This window comes from Typopeltis vanoorti, chromosome 4 (genome assembly GCF_054136105.1).
Source record: "Typopeltis vanoorti isolate ZY-2024b chromosome 4, IOZ_Tvanoo_1.0, whole genome shotgun sequence".
In the NCBI taxonomy this organism is placed as follows: Eukaryota; Metazoa; Arthropoda; class Arachnida; order Uropygi; family Thelyphonidae; genus Typopeltis; species Typopeltis vanoorti.
Genome location: NC_143552.1, coordinates 25,538,336 through 25,562,520, shown reverse-complemented (window position 1 = coordinate 25,562,520; position 24,185 = coordinate 25,538,336). Strand labels below are relative to the sequence as shown.

Genomic DNA, 24,185 nt, shown 5'->3' with positions numbered 1-24,185 from the left:
TCTTTCATCGGGACAATGCACCTGCTCACAAAGGTGTTTTGGCAATGAGAAAATTAAGGGATCTGCACTATGAATTGTTGGAACATCCACCCTATTCACCACATTTGGCTCCCTCTGACTTCTATCTATTCTGAAAACTAAAACTCTTCCTTGCCGGTCAGCATTTCTCTTCGAATCAAGAGGTGATTGTAGCTGTAGAAGGGTATTTTTCAGATCTTACTGAGAACCACTACAGAGACGGAATAATGGCGCTGGAGCATCACTGGAATAAATGTATTAGTCTTAAGGGAGATTATGTTGAAAAATAAAAATAATATTGAAATCATGAATTTGTTTTTTCATTGTTAGGCTGAGAACTTTTCAGACCACCCTCGTACCTTGTTTTTGTGTTCCCATAGATGTTATCAGCAGGTGTCACTGTAATAGATTATAAATATCAGTTGAGTTAGTGAACAATCCTAGATTAAGAATGATTTTAATTTCAATCCCCCTCCCTTTTTTCATTCTCCATTTCTGACTACTAACTTCTTTGTTATATTTCATATTTTGCTTATATATACATAAGAGATTTTGTCTGAGTTATAAGTAAAAATAATAAGGTACTTAACTATTTTTATTATTGTATAATAAATAATTAATTTTCTATTCTTCCCCTCAGGTATGGATCTTTTGAAACAGTATTACACGACAGTTTTTGCACAGACGTTTTCACCTTGTGGAAAGTATCTTACAGCAGCTAATAATTATGGAAATATTGCCATTTTCAAGTAAGTATCATGTGCCTAAATATTTGTGATTTTCAAAATGATTGTTTTAAATCAGGATGTTTAATATTTCTTTTTATAAGTCTTATTATATACAATATTAAATTTCTAAAATTATTTAAAGTTTGTAATATAGTCGGAATGAATTGCATTTTTGTAGGATTTCACTGATGAGAGGATCAGAGCTATAAATGATAAAACAGTATTATGGACGAACTAAAGGTTAGACAGAAAGATTAATGCTTTTTTTTTTAAATGCCTGCAGATATCAATTTCTTGGAAATTATGCTGTAAGCAGCTAGTTCCACAGGATGCATATACATTTAACGTGAGATTCATTGAAAGGGACCACTTTCATCATGGAGGTGGGTATAATTTTGAACACTTATCCTGGGGATTTTCTCCAGCATTAAAGGATTTTGCTCTTTTTCCTTCAGCAAGGGAATCCAGTTGTGCTGTTATATAGCTTTATTTCTCTGTCCTTGCTGTCCTACCTATTTGCTAATGTGTTGTTTCTCTTATTAGAAGAACAACATAATGCCAATTTGAATTTTCAGTGTATTAGAAATAGATATTAAATTTTTCTACTTGTTGTAATACATTGCATTCTTCTGAAAATGCTGAAGTGTAATTAGTGTAACAAGTTGGCAAAAGCGTTTGTGCAAGATTAATGCAGAAGAGGTTTTTCATAGACAAAAGGAAGAGAGAATAAAAACGAGGGTATTCCTGGAAGTTGCATGAGGGAATGAATTGGTGTATGAAGAGCTGGCAATTTTTTGCTTGGAGAGTGGTGGGTTGTGGAATGTATTGCTTAAGAGGATGGTGAATGTGCAGAAGTAATTTCAAAGTGAAGTTTGTTACACATTATATGTAACAGTGAGGATCTGTCACAATAAGGCTTTGATGCCATGAAGATTTGATAATTAATGGTGACCAGCATGGTAAGGAAGGCAAAATCAGATAATGAGAAGGAATTAGCATAATCAGCTAAAGTCCCAAAGAGTTCTTTCACTATGTGGTAAGTAAAAGGAAGAATGACTGTGGAAGGATAACTTTGAGTGCTCATCTCATGGTAGTGAGATGACAGCAAAATATAAAAATATTTCAGTTACTGGGTAATCACTTTATAAGGGTCTGTCATTGAGGTGAAGATGTTGCTATCAAATGTGACAAGAACCAATGTGGAAATATAGGTTGATGATTTGGAAAGCATTTAGGGTATTGTAGAACTTCACCAAATGTGGCCATTGGATTAGATGGGATATCAACTTGTAAATTAAGAGAATGTGTAAAGGAATTGGCATTGTCTCTGGCCAAGCTGTTTCATTTAAGTCTCAACTATTTAGTAAGGTTCCAAGGGAGTGGAAAGAGAACAGAATAGCTCAATTGCATAAAGAAGACTAGGCTCCAAGACTGGTAGAAAACTATAGACTGATCAGTTTTAGGAATGGTGAAAGTACTGGAAAAGTTGGTCAAGGATAGAATTTAAGAATAGGTGGATGAGAATATGATATTCTGTGTGTGTGTGTGTGTGTGGGCATGGCTTTGTGAGGGATATGTTATGTCATGCTTTAATAACTTATTCACTTATTATAATAGTGGCAGTTAAGTTGGATAAAGAGAATGGCTACATGATGATATTTTGTAAAGGTGTTTGGTAGGATATTACATGAAACTTGCATGCACAAACTGAAACAAATGGGGATGGATATGAGGCTAATGGACAGACTAACAGAAAGCAGGTGAATGGCAGTGTGCTTCAAGTCTCCTTCCTTGGTGCATGGACTAATGACATTTAATTTGTACCTAAATGAAGTGAATGGAAATGTTCAGTTGTTTGCTGATTATGATTCAAAATTGGATAGTGCAATAGTTGAGCAGGTCCTCTGCAGCACTGTTGGTTTTGACAGAGTTAGCATCCTGTCTGTGATGCAAGGAACCTTTTCAGTTAAAAGGTGAGTTAACCAGTCTCGTATGGAGGGATTTCCCCTCCTGGAAATTTTGGCTTTTTGTCTCTCAAAACAGGAAAATTGGAACCAGTGAACACATATGTCTACAGACATAGGATACTAATTGCAAGATGGAAGAGATTAGAACCTCACCATTTTATCTTTTTACTGCACATTATGGATCTCACATGGAAATCCATAATAGCCAACCTCCTGGACAGAGATTAACACTTTACGGGGCAGTGTAGTGATGCTGTACTCTCTGTGTAGTGATGCACAGAGAGTAGGTAGGCAGTGTAGTGATGCACTCTCTACACTGCCTACAAGGCAGTGTAGAGAGTTCATATAAATAGGTTGACAGTATGGGAAAAAGGTAATGGGTGCTAGTTTAATGTGGCAGAGTGTAAAGTTGTGTATTTTGGGGTGAGAAGATTGAGTTATGTACCACATTAATCATGCTTTAAGGTTGCTTATAGGATTACTGGGTTATTGAAGAACGCACACATGCAGCGATGAGGAAGTTATCATTCCTCTTTATAAGGCTTTTATATTGCCACATATACTGTGCATAGATTACTGTGCACAGCTGTAGTAACAGGGTTTCCTGGAGATGATGAAATGAGTGACCAAGATGGTAGAGGTTTGTTACAATAGATTGAGAGTCTGTGTGTTGCTGAAGTTGGTTGATAGGCAGAAAAGAGGGTATATGATAGAAACACTTACGTTATTAAAAGGGTTTCATAGAATTGATGGGAACAGTACTTGGCTAGAGGGGATAGTACAAGGGATTATCATCAGTTTTCTCATATGTACTCCAAAAGGTTGCTCAAGTTACTATGACAATGCTACATGATAACGTTTACATTATTATTAATCTCCTACCAACAATATTCCTACCAATCAGTCTATTAATTGTGACGACTCCAGTGTTGTCATTTCTGACATCTGATTTCGTGCTTCTAAGGCATTTCTTACTGAATCAGATCAATCCACATAGATCTTGATCTTCCTTCTGGGTCTCTTTCCTTACTTTCCTCACTCAATCTATTTAATTCGCCATATCCCCTGAGATTAGCTCTGCTGACACATTCTTGAATGCTAATATCTTGTTCCTTTCTAATATCTTTATTTTTATATGATTCTGCCATTGAAGCCACCAATTCACCTAATTTTTCTTAGAACTCTCATATCTGATTTCTAATCTTGATCAAGTGCTTTATTTCTAATTCAACTCTGAGAAACTGGTTTGAACACTGCCTTATATACTGCTTGTTTAGTGTTTTGGCTAATTTCTCTCTTATTCCATATAAATTTATTCATCTGGCTACCTACCATATCAGCTTTGCTTATTCTGTTGTCTATTTCCAGATTTAACCACATAATGAAGAAAAAAAACCTTTTTTTTTCTTCATTAAAAACTGTGCCTAAATAGCTGAAATATTTTACTTGTTCTATAGGATGTTCATTCAGAGTGCAGCTGAAGTTTTCTATGCTCGTGCCTATTTTCATAGGTTTGGTTTTGTTATTGCTGATTTTCATGCCAATTAGTTACAGCTGTTATTCAATTTAGTTTTTTGAATTTTGGTGACTTGCACTAGATGTGTTTAGGAGTACAACATCATCTGCAAAAAGCAAAGAGCTAAGTTTGACATCTCCAATTCTAATATCAGGCCTAATACCACTTTTTTCATAATCGATCCATATAAATGAATTAGAGTGGAGATAATGTGCATTCTTGTCTCACCCCTGATTTTATATGAAACCATCTTTGTATTTCCTTCAATTCTAACTGCTGACTGACAACTTAAATATAAACTGTGTATTGCTCTGTATAATTGTTCCATTCATAGCACATAATTGAAGTGTTTTGAAAAGCTTAGATTTGAGCACCTAGTCATATGCCTTTTCCACATCTACAGAACTTAAGTACAGATCATTGTCATTTTCCCATGATTTTGACGACCTCTGTTTGGCCTGAATCCAGTGTGTTCTTCTCCAATTTTCTCTTACACAATCTTTCTCAACCTCTTTTCAAGTATGCTTGCATAAATCTTACCTGGAACACAGTAGAGAAATTTCTCTGTAATTCTCACATTCAGCTTTATTCCCTTTTTTATTGATGGGAATTCGACATTCTGACCAGGCCTTCTGAATTACAGTGTAGCCACTGCTAAAATTTTTATACTCATAACTTAAATCTGTACTTAAGCATTTCTGGTTGAATATCATCTACTCTTCATTTTTCCAGTTGCTTTTCTATCTCAACTATTGATATGTACTTCTCTTTGCATTCTTCTTGAAAATTTTCAAGTATGGTCCTGTACTGCTTAGTTTGTATAACAGTCTTTCAAAGTAATTATTCTAGACATCTAGGATATTGTTACCTTCAGTTTTCAAGTCTGCTTTAGAGCAGGTGCCTTTGGCTTTTTAAGAGGACGTGAATGCACAATCATTGGAAATATCATGTAAAAGGTAGAGGAGATGAGAGATCTGGGAGTGATTGTGGATGAAGACCTAAATTTTCAGGGACATTTTGCTAAAATTGTGAGGACATATGTATAATGGGAATGATGTGGAGGGAACTGACTTGTAGAAGTAAGGATATTATGCTTCCCTTGTATAAGCCTTTGATTAGGCCACATACATGGATACTGTGCACAGATTTAGTCACCTGGTTTTCAAAAAGATTAAGGTATATTGGAAAAGGTCCAGAGACAATTGACTAAGGTGGTTTCTGGTCTCTGAAATGTTGAGTATGAAGTCAGATTGAGAAAATGCAATTTGCAGAAATTGGTGGACAGGAGGAGGAGATGGAATATGATTGAAACATAAGCTTTTAAGAGTTATTACCAGATTAATGTGGGAGAGAAGGTTTTGCATAGAATGGATAAAGACAGGAAGAGAACTAGAGGTCATCTCTGGAAGCTGTATAAGGAGAGTTACGAGCAAGGAGATGAGGAGCAGGTATTATGCATGGAGAGTGGTGAGTATTAAGAAAAATAAATTTTCTTTCTTTTTTTTGTATTTAAAAAAAAAAAAAAAAAATTGATGAGAATAATCAGTTGAACAAGTATAACCATGAATAATTCTCTTCACTCTTCAGAAATGTGTATTTTGCATGGTCACATCTTTTCCAGGATTTATGAATAAAATACCAGATTGAAGAAATAAAAATAAAATTTAATATCAACAAGAGATTTTTTTTTCTGATATATAATTTTTAGCTTGTAAGATAGAGATCGTCTTTATATGATTATAATACAAACAACAAAAATTTACTTGGAAGAACATAGTGTTAGTTCATATCTAAATTTTGCATCTGCTTTTTCTTTATAGCATAAAACAGCATGTTATACTTTAAATGCCACAATGAGTAAGTGAAACAATTCAAATTGTAATGGACAAAAGATCTAAAGTCCTAATTTGGCACTCTCGAATGTTGTAAAAAAAAAGTATTACATATGTAATACTATGTAATAATAAGGGCTATATACCTCTGTGGAAATGATGTTCGCATTTAGTGCTAGGGCTGCCCAAAGAAAGTGTGTTCTATGTTCAATTCATTTCCGGCTAGAAGAACGTTTTGGCCAGATCGGTTTGAAAGCACCAGTTCTCGTCTGATCACTGAAGTTAAGGAAACCTGAGCCCAGTTAGTACTTGGGAGGGTGCAACCTGGAAACCCTGGGTGCTGTTAGTATTAAATATCCTTGGTAGTATAGTGGTTAGTATCCCTGCCTGTCGATTCTCTGCCAGGGAGGTTGAATTTTTGCTGGCCTGGTTGGCTGAGTGGTTAGGTTAGCTTATCTGATCTTCAGCCAAAAGGCTGCAGGTTCAAATCCCACCATGGGCATGGATGTTTGTGATTGTCTCTGAAAATATTAGTGGTGGTAGTAGTGGGTAGTAGATGCTGTTGGTGTAGTTGCGGTTCATTGTAGTTGGTGGATTGAGTGGTGGAGACAGAGTTGTAGAGTAGATGCCCTCCCTTGATGAGTATTTGGACTCCCTGGAGGTGTCACGTAATAATAATAGTATGTAGGAGTTGATCTTCAGATAAGTCTCTCAAAATTTTGATAAATTAATGCAACCAAACTTGTGCAGGTTAGGAGAATTCTTCATTGTCATAGCTGACTCTAAAAATAATCTTTCTGATCTGTAACGACTTCTAAATAGCACATTGGTTTTCTTAAATTGAATCCTGTGTGAGGGGATGTTCAAAGCATGGTCTGCAAGTATTGACTTGCCATAATAATGGTAGCAAATGTATTTTTTATGTTCACAGTCACAAGGAACTTCAATACACCCAGGATATTATTATTATTAACATCCGACCACCATCGAGTCAGACACGCATTGTGGGAGGTACACACTATTGCACACAGTGCTCATCCGACCGTGCCATAAATGATTCAATGTGTCAACATTCACACCACACTCAAGCGATGCATTCCGCTCCTCTGCTCACACCCCCCTTATGCACTTTCTAGCAAGGTCTTTTTTCTATCTCCCCCCCCCTCGCTCTCTCATTCTATGAAAAATCTCTTCCATGTCAACCTGATAACAACCCCTAATTAGCTTATATGCCTCAATCATATCCCCCCCCCACCTCTTCCCCTGTTTACAAGATTTTGCAATATACACTCTCTCAGTCTCCTCATACTCCAGATTCCAAATACCACTGACCACCTTTGTGAATCTTCTCTGTACCCTTTCCAACATATCCCTGTCACCATGAAAATGCAGCAACCAATTTGTGTACAATAATCAATATGAGGCCTGATCAATGCCTTATACAATGGCATCATAACCTCTTTATTTCTGCATGTCTGGGTTCTCTGCATCATTTCCATTATTCTATGTGACGTTGTCACAACTCGCAATGTGGTCCCTGAATTTCAAGTCCTTGTCCTCCACCACCACTCCCAGATCTCTCTCATCTTCTCTACTTCCTTTAAAGTTTCCCCACTAAGTGTATACTTTGCATTCCATCATTGCTTATCAAATTTCAATGGCTTGCACTTCGCAACATTGAACTAATAGTTCCACTTACTTGCCCATTCAAGTCCTGTTGTAAGGCCATAACATTCTCTTGACTCTGCATTAGATTCTTTTTTTACTGTGAAGTTAATTTGGGGGTTTTGGCTATTTAGATAGGTGAGAAAAGCATTCAAAGTGTCTTGTCCATGGAGCCAAATGGCAAACACATCATCAATGAAGTGTAACTGCACTAGAGGCTTGTATGTAGCTGTGGTAAATATTTTGGTTCATTGCGTTCCATATAAAAGTTAGATAAAGGGGAAGAGAGAGGGGACCCATAGCGGTACCATTAATCTGTTTGTAAATTTTTCCTCCCTGTGTAAATTTACTCTCATACATTGTGAATTTGAATAATTCAAAGATATCAGCGGAGAAATTTAGACTTTATTAAATTAAGAGTGTCTAGAAGATGTAAGAAGATTGGAGGCTTTTGAAATGTGGTGCTGGCACCGCATGAACAAAATAAAATGGAAAGAAAAAAAATCAAACCAACAAGTCCTGAGAGAGAGAGAAACGAAACAAGAACTCTAAATCGATCAAAATTAGAAGGGATAGGTGGTTTGGACATATACTTTGACATGATGAACTTGTGAAAAGAATAACTGAAGGCAAAATAGAGGGGAAAAGAAGAAGAGGCAGACCAAGGAAAAGCTTTCTTGACCAAGTCAAAAACAGCACGGGTTTGAGGAGTTACCAGGAGGTTAAGAAGAAAGCCAATGACAGAGCGGAATGGAGGAAATTGCTGCTGAGCTACCAGTCCCAAGACTGATGCTACTGATGTTGATTAGTGGTACGTTAATAAATAAAGAAGTGACATCAAAACTAACCATTATTTCTGAATTTTTAAGGATATGAATTTTAACTAATGATTTAAAATGGACTGAAATTCTTACAAAAGTAGGGGAGTTGCCAGTAGGAATGGGGGAGAGGGGCAAAGACTTAGCTAACTGTTGGGCAAGTTTATAAGTATCAACTATAGGACGGGGAATATTAGATTTGTGGATTTTACATACGCCATAAAATACGGAGTAGTTTTGAACTGGTTTTATTTTGTTTTTCTTTGGGCCAAGAAGTCACTTTTTTCATAATTTGCAAACTTTTTTTTTCCTTCGAGACATAGCGGGGGGTCTCGATCTATAATTTGGTAAATAGGAGATCTTGCATTTTTATGTTGTAATCCTCTTGATTCATGATAATTGTTGCATTACCCTTATTAGCTTTAGTCATAACAATATTTTTTTTTTATTCTTATATAATATTTTTAAGGCAGGTATTCCATTCTGTACTATATTAATTATTGGTGGTTTAGCCTTGTTTAGGATGCTTGCTATGTCTGAATGCACATTAGTAGCCATTGAAGGTAGAAGATTGTAGATGCCCTGTTCTACATTCATCATGATTTCTAGTTTAGGAACTTGTTTGATGTTACAGCAAAGTTTTGACCCAGACTATGGGTATTCTTAGCTACTTCTGTATGCACCTACGACAATAAATTTATGACTATGTGATCATGTCGAAATTGTTGAAGAATATAAGCCAGTTAATAAACCTTTTTTTATAAAATAGTTCATTTGGTGTTGTTAATACCATTAAAATAAGTTATTAATAACATTCAGCACCTAAGCTTGTCTATTAGACTGATTAATTTCTGTTTCTTTTTTAGTTTAACAAATTTTCTTTCTTGCGATGAAGGTGTACATGCTGAAGAAGAGCAGCGTCATCCTTTATACAAATTTAAAGGTTAGTTTCTCATAAAATAATTGTGCTGCTTTTTAACTTTGTAAACTTAAATGTACCTGTCATTTATATCCAAATAAGTCACACTAGTACTATGAAAAATATGGAACAAAACTAAAATGGAGTGAAGTATCCCAGTATGAAATTTTTTACAGATTGCTAGATCATTGTGATAGGATTTTTATCTCTTTATAAGGACATATATTGAGTAATGATTCCAACTCTGCCTCAGAGATGATTTCTATTTACATATTCATCAGTTATATAATAAGACTTGTGATATTGTCATGTTTCATTGTTATATCAGTGGGTGAGTTATCAGTAGTATAAAAAGGATTGGACCTGCTTTGTGCATCCTTGTCTCTTTAAATGTTTGTAATGGGTTTAAAAAAAATATATATATACATATATATATATTACTGCCCCCATTAATTTTTTATGCCATTTCGATTTATTCAAGTTTTTTTTTTTTTTTTTTTTTTTGAAAGCTTATCCACTCGAAATTACAAATTGGTTTTACTCTGTTGATAAAACGACTGTATGTTTGTAATTAATTCACTTGATATCACAGGGTCAAAGCTGTATAACTGAGAGGAGACCACCACATAGCCTTTAAAGGAATGCAGAGAACCGTACTGAACAAACGAGGATGGGCTGGCAATTTGGGATTTAGCCGACCAAATTGTATTCTTATTGGTTAAACCAAAATAAAAAATGATGGTATGACATGACAATATTTCATGCCGGCTGGGGCGTTCCCGGTTAAACAAGGCCCCCCCGTTGTTTTCGCCAGGGAACCAGGGCTAACAGCGAAAAGTCAGCTACTGGAACAAATCTGAAAACAAACCCCAACTCAACATCACTAGAGTTAAAGATCGGTACTATCAACATAAGAAGCCTGAATGGCAAAGAAATGGAACTAGCTGAGGAATTAGATAAGTACCAGATCGACATAATAGGGGTTACTGAAACAAAAAAGACAAAAACTGGTGACATAGTTCTGAGCAATAAATACAAAATGTTATATTCAGGCAATGACAATCAAGGAAAAGAAGGAGTAGCCATAGTATTCAACACAAAATACAAATCATATTGAATGGCAGTCAGTCTCGAGTAGATTAATGTGGGCAAATATCAGAATGGGGAACTGGACAACGAGACTTATTTGTGCCTTTGGTCTCACAGAAGCGTCTACTAAGGTAGAAGTGGAGGAATTTTTTGAGGCTTTAGAAAAAGCAACTGACACAATGAAAAAGAAAAAGTTGGTCCTTGTAGGGGATCTAAATAGCAGAGTAGGAAATGATTGTGAGACATACAAAAATATTTTGGGAAAATTTGAAGAAAAGAGCAAAGCCAATAATAATGGCAAATATCTGCTGGATTTCTGCTCAGGACATGGACTGGTTATTACTAACACCATGTTCCAACATAAAAATGTGCACAATTTCACATGGAGAGAAGAGGCAAGGAATAAGAAAAGTCTCATTGACTATGTTATTGTTGATAGTGATGTTTTCTCCCTGGTGCAGGACACCAGAGTGTACAGAGGATTTGAAATTGGAAGTGATCACTATTTAGTCTTGAGCAGGATAAAATTGAATTTCATATTGAAAAGAATAACATATAAGAAAGTTTTAAAGCAAATAAAAGTTGAGCAGCTCTCAGATGTGAACTGTAGACTAAAATACACAAAGATTATTGAAGAAAAAATGAAAGAGTTTCAGAACAGGAATCAAACCTTGGAGATTCATTGGCAAACTCTCAAGAAAACATTGATTCTGCCAGAGAGGCATATGAAGAGGTTGTCTGCAAGGATAAAAAAATCAGAACTCCCTGGTGGACAGTTAAAGATGCAGTGAAGGAAAAGAAGAAAGCATATCAAAAGTTCCTGTCAAATAAGTCAGATTGTGCTCATAGAGAATACAGAGACAAATGCAAGAATGCTAAACACTGTGTAAAACTAGCTAAACAAAAGTCATGGGAGGACTTTGGCAAGAATATAGAAAATAAATATCAAGAAGGTGGCAAAATATTCTGGAGGTTGTTGAAGAAACTTAGGAATGCAGGAAAGAGTGCTGTAAGAGGAGTTAGAGATGATAAAGGTGACATGAAAATGGGAGAAAAAGATATTCTTGAAGTATGGAGTAATTACTTTGAAAAACTGCTAAATGAAACAAGCAGTGATGACAGCACAGTGGTAAAAAACACTTACCAGGTATGCAGTCAGGAATACATATCCATACTTGAAGTAGAAAAAGCCAACAAAGGCTTGAAATGTGGAAAGGCAGCAGGAGTAGATGATATTCGACCAGAAATGCTGAAGTATGGTGGTATAAGAGTCTTACAGTGGCTACACTGCATAGTTCAGAAAGCCTGGACAGAGGAACGAATTCCCGATGATTGAAGTAGAGCTTTCATAGTACCCATATATATGAAAAGGGAAATAAAACTGAATGTGAGAATTACAGAGGTATTTCCCTACTGAGTGTTCTAGGCAACATCTATGCAAGTATACTTGAGAAACGGTTGAGAAGAATTGAAGAAAAGCTTGGTGAAGAACAAGCTGGATTCAGGCCAAATAGAGGCTGTCACGATCAGATCTTCACTTTACGACAAATAGTCGAGGTAAGCATGGGAATATAACAGAGATCTGTATTTAAGTTTTGTCGATTTTGAAAAGGCATATGACAAGGTGCCAAGAGAGAAGCTATTCAATACGCTACAGTTATATGGTGTCAATGGGGCATTATATCAAGCAATACTTAGTCTGTATTTGAGTTGTAATTCAGCAGTTAGAATTGAAGGAAGTACAAGAAGATGGTTTAATGTTAAATCTGGTGTGAGACAAGGATGTACATTATCCCATCTGATATTCATTATCTATATGGATCACATTATGAAGGAAAGTGGTATTAAACATGATATCAAAATTGGAGATGTTAATGTCAGCTCTTTGCTTTATGCGGATGATGTTATGCTTCTAAATAAATCCGCTACAAGTCTGCAAGATTCTCTGACTAAATTGAATAGCTGTTGTAATAGATATGGTATGAAGGTCAGCAATAAAAAGACAAAGATATGAAAATAGGCAGAATCATTGAAAATATCAACTGTGTTGTGAATGGAGAACCTGTGGAACAAGTGAAACATTTCAGCTACTTAGGCACGATTTTTACTGAAGATGGTAAATTAAATATAGAAATAGCCAACAGAATCAACAAAGCTGGTATGGTAGGAATTCAATTGAATAAATTCATATGGAATAAGAGAGAAATTAGTCAGAACACTAAATTAGCTGTATACAAGACAGTGTTCAAACCAGTTTTAACTTATGGATCTGAGAGCTTGGTCAGAAATAAAACACTTGACCAAAGACTAGAGACCGCAGATATGAGAGTCCTGAGAAAGATTATAGGCGTGAACAGATGGCATCAATGGCAATATGATATTAAAAATGAGGATATTAGGAAAGAACTTCACATTGTCAACATCCAGGAATGCGTTAGCAGAGCTAATCTCAGGTGGTATGGTCACTTAAACAGAATGGACGAAGAAAGATTAGCAAAACAAGTGTTCTCTGTCAGGTTGGCAGCAAAATGACCCAGAGGAAGAGAAGATATAGGTGGATTGATGCGGTATAAAGTGCCTTAGACGATAAAAATATAAGATCTGATAATGTTGGAGTCTTGACAAGTAACAGACTGATTTGGAGGAAAATTGTAGATAGGAAGTTAGTAATGATGTAATTTTTTTCTTGTAGTACTATCATATCCTGTACACCCCTTGAGGGTACATGGCAGGAATTTGATGATGATGATATCACATGAAATTTGCTAGCCCAATTGTCCAAATTTTTTATTTTATATATATATGAGGGTGGTCTGAAAGTTCTTGGCCTTGACCATAGATGACAATATATCGGCAAGATTTTTTTTTCCAAGTTGGTACATCTGTCCTAAGCATACATGTGAAATTTCAAGTTATTCTATCAGGTAGTTTGTTTTATACAGCTGTCTGAAACTGAAGTGTTATCTGTATTCCTTGAAATGGATAAAATTGAGTATCGTGCGGTTATAAAATTCTTTATAAAAGGAGGTTTAACGTCAAAAGAAATTCATTCGAAGTTCATAAACGTTTATGGGCACTCTTCTCCTTCGTTTTCGACAGTTAAGAAATGGTCTTTTGAGTTTAAACGTGGCCATACCAGCCTTGAAGATGATCCTCGTGAAGGACATCTCAAAACTGTAACAACACCAGAAATCATTGGTGAAGTACATGATATAGTATTGGATGACTGGTGAGTCAAAGCGTGTGAAACTACTGAGATTATAGGCATTTCAAAAGAATGTGTAGGATATATTTTGCATGAAGAATTGCAAATGAAAAAGCTTTGTGCAAGTTGGGTGCCGTGCTTGCTCACAGCAGATCAAAAACGCCGAAAATCTCTGAACAGTTTTTTAGCATTTTAAGAAGAATAAAACTGATTTGTGCATTAATTTATTACTATGGATGAGACTTTGATTCACCATTACACACCAGAATCCAATCAGCAGTCAAAACAATGGACAGAAGCTGGTTGTTCTGTGCCAAAGAAGATAAAGTCGGTTCCATCAGCAGGAAAGGTCATGGCTTCGGTGTTTGGGATGCTAAAGGCATTTTGTTTATTTATTATCTTGAAAAGGGTATAACAATAACTGGGGAATATTATTCCAATCTTTTGACCAGACCAGACAAAAAAATTTGTTGGAAAAGATCCAATTTGCAGAAAAAAATCATCTTTCATCAGGACAATGCACCTGCCCACAAAGGTGTTTTGGCAATGGCAACATTAAGAGATCTGCACTATGAATTGTTGGAACATCCACCCTATTCCCCAACAGATTTGGCTCCATCTGACTTCTATCTATTCCCAAAACTAAAACTCTTCCTTGCTGGTCATCAGTGTTTTTCTTCGAATCAAGAGGTGATTACAACTGTAGAGGGGTATTTTGCAGATCTTACCAAGAACCACTACAGCGACAGGATAATGGCACTGGAGCATCGCTGTAATAAATGTATTAGTCTTAAAGGAGATTATTTTGAAAAATAAAAATAATTTTGAAATTATAAATTTGTTGTTTCATTGTTGGGCAGAGAACTTTTCAGACCACCCTCATATATATATATCTGATCCACACACGAAAGGCCACACATGGCACATTAGTGCCATGTGTGGGCAAGAGGAATAGAAGAAAGGATGAATCTTTTTCATATTTTGCTTGAACAACTGAGGGTTGTAATCTTTGGAGAAGGCAGAGTGGATGAGACTGTTCTTAAGGACAGAAGTAGATGGAATGAAAGAGGAGGCAGTCAAGTTGGTTCCATGACTTTCAAGATGAATTGTAAAAAGGTGTTAGTTATCAGTGGCTCTTGTTTTAATGATTTTGGTGGAGAGTGGAGGAATAATAGTGGCCAATTCAACTGAGCCCTGTCCATAACAGTATTGTCGTGACGTTGTTCTCTTGATGTTCGAATCCGCTATTTTGTTAAAAGTCACTTTCATAAAATAAAAGAAAACTAATTGTAAATTGATCACTAATCTAAGGGTAGAGAAATTTCTATTATACTGCGCCACTCTATCCTTAGATAAGTCTATATGAAATAGTAGGATCAATTCAAAGTTAGTTAGCAGTCTTCTCATTCATTCAGGCTGAAGTATTTATTTTCTCTCTTTGGGATTCCTGCTAGATTCGAATTTTTGTGAACGGTGCAGTAAAAAGAATTTCAGGCAAATACAACAGTTAGGTTAACAAATAAAGCATTTAATATAGGTCATATAACACTTACATTAATTTTACTTCTAATTTTAAACAATAGAAATAAGTCAAACATTAAGTCAAGTCAATTACATTAGCACAATCTTCCAAGTTTTCACATACACCTTCTTAGCTTCTGGGTTATAAACATTTTACACTTAAGTCAATATAACAGAACATCCAATCTAATTAGTTTTCACAGATTTCTCAGTCATGCTATAAGTTCAAAATATTACAAGATCTAATAGCTGAAAATATCTTTCAAACAATTCTTATCTCCAACTCTCAATCACGAAGGGTTTCCACAGTTAAAGTTAATAATACACTATGATAGACCTTACCGGAAATGGTTCCTAGAACATCTATTATGTTGTGAGCAAACTTCTGGAATTTACTTATCACACTTAAAGAATAAAAACACATCTACAAAACTTATCCGCAGTTATACTTAAAGCACTATCAATTATGCTTCAGAATTCTTGACATCAATTACAGGGCACTTCAACCATCCTTATTACCACTCATAAATTAATTAAAACACTGTGAGGTTCTCTTTAGGGCAAATCGGAAATAAGCTGCAATACTAGACAAACTGGGTTTATTCAGAATTCTTCCTTGAACGTCCAGCTTTTTATTATATCCGATTGTAGCGTTAATTTTCCTTCTATTATTACTGCTGATTTCACTTTCAGCTAACAGTAAAATTCGTTACGTTCTTGCTCACTTATAAAAATTATCCACTTAACTCCTACCCTTAAGAACCTTTTATTTACTTCTACTTTAGTTTATCACCTTACTTCCTTTCACTTCCAAGTTTCTGTCCCAACTCCTTACTTTCTATCTATTTTTTTTTATTCTCTCCTTAGCCCATGCTCTGTTCTACTCGCGCTCGTTTATTTCACGCGTCTCCATGACAACAGACAAACATAAACATTCTCGCCAATGTTAGATAAGGCTATACTACTACATTGAGTCATTACATACCGTTAAGCTTTATACACAAATAGGAATAATTAGAATATTTGCTTTTCAATAATTGCGTAGTTAATATTGCAAATACAAGTTTTTATAATATTGACATAACAAATAAAATAGCTTAATAATATTTAATACAGAATCTATTTACCATTAACACATTTCTTTGATTAAATAATTAAATATTTGATATAATTAAGGTAGTTATATGATATCAATTTATAATTTACGTTATTTACATTAAATAATATTTATAAACGTAGCCCTTGTGATGGAAAATCATGTTGGATTCTGAATCAAATAACATTTATTCTATTTTCTTCATAATTAGAATCCAACAGTATCTGTAGAAGAGGCAGGAACTGAATGTCTATGAGAGAGGGATCATTAATTAGCCAGATTGTCCTTTTCTGAACAGAATCAAGCAATCTTAGAGAGGATTTTAGTGCACCGCCCCAAATATGGGAACAATATTCCATGGCTGGGTGGATTTGGGCTTTGTACAGAATTAGCAGGTGTGTAGTAGTGTCTTGTGCAAAAAAGTACACCAAGTTTTTTTGGTGGCTGCAGAAGCTATAGTTGAAATGTGGTTGTGCCAGGAAAGATCGGGGGGTGCAGGTCAGTCCAAGAAGAGAAATCTGATCTTGCTTGGATATCTCAGTATTACTGAAGATAAGGGGATGGGGTGATGCAAGCTCTTTTTTATGAGAGATCAGACAGAACTGAGTTTTGGTGGCATTGAAGTTTACAATTGTCCATGTCCCACTGAGATATAGCTAGGAGATCTGAGTTCAGGTTGCTAGTCATTGTAGATCTTGAGAATTCTAATACTTGAGCACTATAAGGTTTATCAAATGAAAAAGTGGAATGGAGTGTACTGTGATCTGCAAAGCTATGAATAGGATTAGAAGTCTGAGAGAAAAGGTTATTTATATACAAGAGGAAGAGAGTAGATGAAAGAACAGAACCCTGAGGTACTCCTGCATTGGTGGGGAAATCTGAGGAGAGTAAACCATACACTATGGCACATAGTGTGCGATTACTGAGGAACGGATGGCAGTTTAAGTAGGCCCCGGTGCCAAACCCAATCAAATGTCTTTGAAATGTTGAGAGAAACCACTCAAGTTTCTCCAAATTTTTCCATTGCTTGAGTCTAGAGGTGAATGCAAGAAGATCACTGTAGATCACAAGTGGCAGAATCCATACTGCTGATCACTGATTAGTTGCTGTGACTCTAGGTGGTTCAAGAGTTGGTTGTTGATGACCTTCCCCAGAACAGAAGTGAGAGCAATTGGATGGTAGTACATTGGTTGACATTCGTCACCTTTCTTTGGGATGGGTTGGATGTGAACCTGTTTCCATGTTGTAGGGTAGATCCCAATTGAATAGGATAGATTGAGGTGATAGGATAGGATAGAGGTGATACAGGATAGGTGTTAGTTTTGAGGCACAATTTTTTAACTTGATAGGTGGGCAGAAGTTGTGCCCAGTTGCCTTGATATGAGACCAGAAGGAGCAACTGCCATTTGGGCAGAGGCAAGTTTGCTGCATTTTAGCCCTTTCAAAGTCTGACTAGGATTTGGTATGATTGTAAAAAAATTTTACGACTGTTGTGAGCTGCAGAGTGGGCAGCTGGAGTTTTGGTCTTGAGCCAGTCATGTTAAGCAGAGGCTATTACAGCATTGGCACACCTTTTTGTGAGAACCAAGGCTTTGGATGGTGGCTGAGAGTTCGGAGTGGAATAAGGGATGAAAGCCTTCATGCAAGTCTCTTATTGTTATTCTGTTTTTCAGTCTTTTCTGTTATTCAGTCTGAGCAGATGTTTGGATCAAAACTGAAACAGTAGTCGGAACACGGGAAAAGGAATAGAAGTCACGGAGGTCCTCTCAGTTGGCATCCTTGTAGTGTCGAAGTACGTGAGTCTGTGAACTGGTGGGTGAAGGTAGTTCTGTGGCAAAAGAGACTTGTATGAGGTTGTGTTCCGAGTTACCAAGAGGAGAACCGACAGCCACAGTATACCTGGAAGGGGAGCTTGTTAGGAAGAGGTCTAGTGTGTTGGCAAATTGATCTGGTTGGAAGATCAATGCTTTGAGATAGGTCATTGCTGATGGCAAACACCTCAGCATCCCTGCCTGCTTGATTGGGGAAACTGGAGAAGGGAAGCCAATTTGAGTTGTGGACAGTGAAGTCCCCAAGAAGGATGAGCTCACTATTGGGGTATTTCGACTGCAGAAAGTTGAGTTTTAGAGAGAGTTGAAGAGATTAGAGTGGTTGATGTGGTTTGGACAGCAATAGAGGGAGCAAATGAAAAGAGCAGGTTGGTTTGGTAGAGAAATTTTGAGCCAAAGTAGATCAAACAGTGAGGATTCAAGGGTTTGCAGTCTCTGACATGGTATATCGGTTCTGATGAATGCACAAGTGCCACCCTTGTGTGGTGGAAAGAGCTGCATAGTTAAGGTAGTTGAGGTGGACACTGGCTGTTGAGGTTGCTAGTTGGGTTCTGATAAGAATAGTGCCTCAGGTTTTTGACTGTAGGTAGTGGCGCACATTATTTATATTGCTGTTTAGGCTACAGATGTTGAAGTAGATGTGGAAACGTTTTTTTTTTGCTAAGAATTAATGTTGGTTTGTTGTCTGATTAAATTTCAGACAACAAAAGAATATAAAAACAATTTTATATAAATTGTTTTTATATTCTTTTGGTTGAATTTTGTGTCTTTTTATAATATTTTCTTTAAATATTTTTTGTCGGCATATTTTTGCGATCTGAAGTTAAATCGCTTTTCTTTGGGTTGTGATCCATTGTATTTGGTGAGGAGGAGATAACAAGAAAGTGGGGCATGCATTGAGAGGTAACATACTTGCAAACACCAACCACATAGGAGGGAACTTGGTCTCCTGTCCATACGTGGCCTCGACAGTTCTCCTGCAGCCATAGTATCTGGTCTCCCTCTAGTTACAAACTGGCAAAATACATGGCTGCAAGATTTGACACTGGCTGATTCAGTGCCATGTATTATCTAGCAGCCAGCCTGTGGAACCATTTTACTGCTGTACCCTCGAATAGTGGAGGGTCCAAGCCCCCCTACAGTGAGATTGGCATGTACTTGAGGGTATTACTCTCACTGCATTTCATTTGAACCACTCTATTGGCAATAATGAAAAAACAGTGAATTAAGTATATATGCCAAAAATGGTTCCAGGTTCAGTTGTCAAGATGATAATGAAAGTGTTACTTAGAAAAAATGTACTTTTTTACATGATTATCTGTAATCATATTTTTATTTTTCATTCACTGTATTTTATCACAATTGCAAGTCTTATAATTGATATGATATGTGATATGAACCTGGTACTCCAGGTTAGGAGTTTTGCATAAGGCTGGTTACTTTACCAAGTAAAAAATTTCTTTAACTCAGATGCTGGAACTGGAAAATTCATCAGACCGAAACAATGAAAAACTAAGTAAGGATATAGGTAAGGTAACTGATTAGGAATCCTGGACTTTTAAAAATAGTCATGTGGAATGTGCAAAGCATAACAACAAAAGAATTAGAATTGGTAAAACAACTAAAATCTAAAAATATTAATATAGCCGTGATAACAGAAACAAAAAAAAAATTAAAGGCAACAAAAGCTATAGATGGTTTTACTATGCTATATAGTAGAGTGGAGAAACATAGCAGAGCTTCTAGTGGTGTGGGCATTTTTTAATTGATAATAAATGGAAAAATAGAATATGAAAGTATAGTTTTGTAAATGAACAAATTATAACAGTTAAATTAAAAATTAATAGAAACCACTTAAATATCATAGAAATATATAACCCTGAAGAAGGTAGGAAAGAGGATTCTTCCAAATAATTTTTTGAGGAACTACAGAAACACTTAAATAAATGTAATAAAAATGACTTATAATAATAGCAAGAGATCTTAATGCTACAGTTGGAAATAATTCAATCTTAAATGTCTTAGGAAAATATGGAGAACTTTGCATGAATACCAGTGGTCAAAAACTATTAGACTTCTGTGCTTTCAGTAATTTTTAAATAAGCACTTCTTTTTCTCAAAAACAGAATATAAATAAATATACTTGCAATGGAAGAGGAACAAGATCTATAATTGATTATATCATTACTAATCAGAAACTAGCTCCATGTGTGAGAGATGTACCTGTTTACAGAGGAAGTGAAATTTTTCAGATCATTATTTAGTAGTCTCTAAAATAGAAATACTAGCAAATTGGAGAAAGGAAGTAAATATGGGAAAAAAAGAAATAGAATAAGTATACAAAGCATATCTATTACAAGAAGAAAGCATTGGAATGCTACATCAATCACGATTAGCAGATTACCTAAAAGAAGCCCAAATCAGTGAGGATATAGAAGAAGACATCATGAAAATTATGGAAACAACTACCATGTTAGAGAAAACTTTAGTTTAATATAAACCAAAATATTAAAAAAGAAGTTTATATTAAACAAAAGTTTTACTCGAACACGGTAGTTGTTTCCATAATTTTCATGATGTATCCTGATCACTGTGTAAGCATGAAGGAAAGGATATAGAGGAAGAAGAATAGAAAACTTTAATAAAGATAATCCATAAAACAGCCTCTGAAGTACTTGGAAAGAAAAATAGAATAGTAAAAAGAAAAACATTAAAAACCTGGAACACAGATATAGAAAATGCAATAAAAGTAAAACAAATGGCATACAAATCCTTCAAAAATATGCAAAGGAAATAGAAGAAATATACAAAAAAGAATTATAGTAAAACCATAATACAGAAAGCTCAACAAGATTCTTGGGATTTATTAATAAAATAGAAAACATACATGGAAGACAAGACATAGCCTACAAAATATTAAGGAAATTAAACAAAGAAAGAGATACAGCACAAATCGACATGATACAAGAGAAACAATTGATAGAACATTATAAGAATTTATGAAGCCAAATTATTCCTTTGCAATCTCCCCCTCCTCCCTCAATCTACCATCAAGAACCCTTTCTAGGATCTTCATTGTATGGGACATCAACTTTATTCCTCTGTAATTTTTAAAGTCTTGTGCATCCCCTTTACCCTTGTAGATGGGAACAAGAGTACTCTCCCTCAATTCCTCAGGTATATTTTCCTGTTGGCAAACTTTCATGAACAGGTCCCACAGCAGGTCAATTCCCTCTTCCCCCAGTGCCTTCCATGCCTCCACTGGAATTTTGTCGGGGCCCACCGCTTTTCCATTCCTCATCCTCTTCATGGCCTCCGTCACTTCCATTCTACTGATGTTCTGCACTATCCCCTCAGAAGGCTGCCCATCTCCTCTGTGAGTCCTTTCATTTTCCTCATTCAAAAGTCCCTCAAAGTATATTTTCCATCTGTTTCTTATGTCCACATCCCTCCATAATACTCTTCCTTCAGCATCTTTGATCTGCCTCACATGTAAGATGTCCTTAGCTGCTTTATTTCTACATTTTGCTAGTTGGTAAATTTTTCTCTGTCCTTCCTTTGTTTCTAATTGATCATACAGATCTTGATATGCCATGGCCTTCGCCTGTGCCACAACTCTCTTGGCTTCTTGCTTTCTCTCTCTGTCCTCTTCCACTCTTGACTCATCCCACTTCTGCTTTGCCTTTCTCTTAGCTGTCACTGCCACTTGTACATTATTATTCCACCACCCTTCTTCTTCTGCTCTCTAATCTTTCCAAATGTCTCACCAAGCACCTCGATTGCACAGCTCAGGATTACCTTTGAATTATGTTTCCGCCAATCTTGTACACTTTCCAGTCCATCCGAAATCCTCTCTAACACCCTCTCCCTAAAACGATTCCTCACACTCTCTTCTTTTAAGCGAAACCACTTAATTGTCTTCATCCCATGACTTCCAAAGGTTCTTATCTTCGATCTTATTTTAAAGTCTGCACACAGTAGTCGGTGTTGCTGTGCTACTTGATCTGTTGGAATTACTTTGCAATTTGTCCCAACCTTAAGATGTTTTCTTCTAGTCAAAATGTAGTCAATTTGTGAGCTGTTGTTACCACTTCTAAATGTTAAGAAATCAGCATTAATATAGAACCAATAAAATTGGAAGTACTAAAAGAAGCAATAAAAATATAAGGGGAAAAAAACAGAAAATCAGCTGCATTAGATGGCATGAATACAGAGAATATTTACAGCACACATTCTTAAAATTAATAAATTACTGTTGGAGGAAATGTGAGGCTCTGTCAGATTGGTTAAAAGCTAAGTTTATATCTATATTTGAGAAAGGAGAAGAGGTGATTGTGGAAATTACAGAGTTTATTAAATACAGGTTACAAATTTTAAAATCTTGAAAAAATACTTATTCAGGATATTACTGTAAAGAAATATTGCAAACAATCTACTCTGAGAACAAAATGGTTTTAGACATGGAAGATCATGCATAGACAATATTTATGTGCTAAAACAAATTATTGAAAAAAAGACGAGAATTGAATTTAGAAACTCATGGCCTTTATAATTATGGGAAAGCTTTTGATTAAATACATAGAGAAAAACTATAGAATATATTGAAAAAAAAAAAAAAACAAGAATATCCATTACATTTGGTACAAGCTATACAAAGTTTATATAAAGATACAAAATTGCACTTACAGTTAATAAATTAACAGAAGAGATTGAAATAAATCAGAGAATAAGGGAATACAGGGATGCATTTCCTTATTCCCTGATCATCTGCATACAATGTAATACAATGCTGTATGCAGATGATCAGATTATATTACAAGACAGTGAAGATGACCTTCAAAAAAATCAGTTTACGAATTAAACAAAATAAGCCAACAATATGAAATATACGGTTGGATGTTGCTGTAGTCCAGGGAGTTTCACAAATGATCTGGAAGACCTGTATCACTAAATTAGTACAATGAGTATAGGTCGTGTGACTATTATGGGGGACTTCAACTATGGAGATATAGACTGAAAGGAAGAAAGATCACATGGCAGGAAGGAAATAGAATTTATACACCTGCCGAGAGATAATTACTTAAGACAGTATGTGATAGAAGGTACTAGGAGTAGGAGAGTATTGGACCTGGTCATAGCATCAGAAGAACTATCCATGTCCAAGGTGACAACATTGCCTCCAATTGGTGAAAGTGACCATGTGGTCTTGACTTGGGAGATTATAAAACATCAGGAATATTCTATCAAGAAAGGGGTATTTGTGGAACTGCAAGGCAGGTGATTATGACATGCTTAGGAAGAAGCTTAAATCTGTACCATGACATAAAACACTGCAGGCTGAGGATGTTAGTGCATTGAATATAGGTAAGGTTCATCTAGAGGAAGCAGTATTAAATTGTATATCTAAGATGAGGAGTGTTAACCGGGTAAGATTTAGATGAGTAATATCATTAAGCATGTGCTGCAGAAAAATTCTGTGGAGGGTATATAAAGAGCAAGATGACCAGCAAACTCATGAACAGTACTAGGCTCAGGCAAGGAAGGCTGAATCGAATTATTAGAAGAATCTATCCGAGCAGGCCAAAGGAAATCCCAAAGAGTTCTTTCGTTATGTGGCAAGTAAGAGGAAGAATGACTATGGAAGATTAACCTTAATGAGTGATGGTCACAAGGAGACAGAAGTGGATAAAATAGTTGAGTTACTGAGTAACCACTTTGCAAGGATATATTATCCTGGTTTGGTTAGTGCTTTGACCTGTGTGATAGACATTAATGTGGGAACAGAGGTGTTTGAATTGGAGGTTCTTAGGATATTGCAGAATCTCAATGTGAATACAGCTGTGGGATTAGATGGGATATCATAAGTCTCAGCTCTGGTAGAGTTCCAAGGAAGTGGAAAGAGGGCAAAATAATTCCTTTGCATAAGGGAGGTTCTAAGAACTATTGTAGCAAATTATAGACCAATCCGTATCTCAGGCATGG

General features: G+C 35.9%; 1 protein-coding gene across 5 annotated transcripts in view; it reads left to right on the top strand.

Annotated features, from left to right (window-relative positions):
• Positions 1-24,185, top strand: part of thoc6 (THO complex subunit 6) — a 264,436-nt gene that overhangs the window by 52,237 nt on the left and 188,014 nt on the right. For all 5 annotated transcript variants that reach the window (XM_090391702.1, XM_090391706.1, XM_090391703.1 and 2 more), the window contains exons 2-3: positions 659-767; positions 9,411-9,487. In XM_090391702.1, coding sequence (XP_090247828.1) covers positions 659-767; positions 9,411-9,487 — 186 coding nt within the window. The remainder of the gene's footprint in view (positions 1-658; positions 768-9,410; positions 9,488-24,185) is intronic.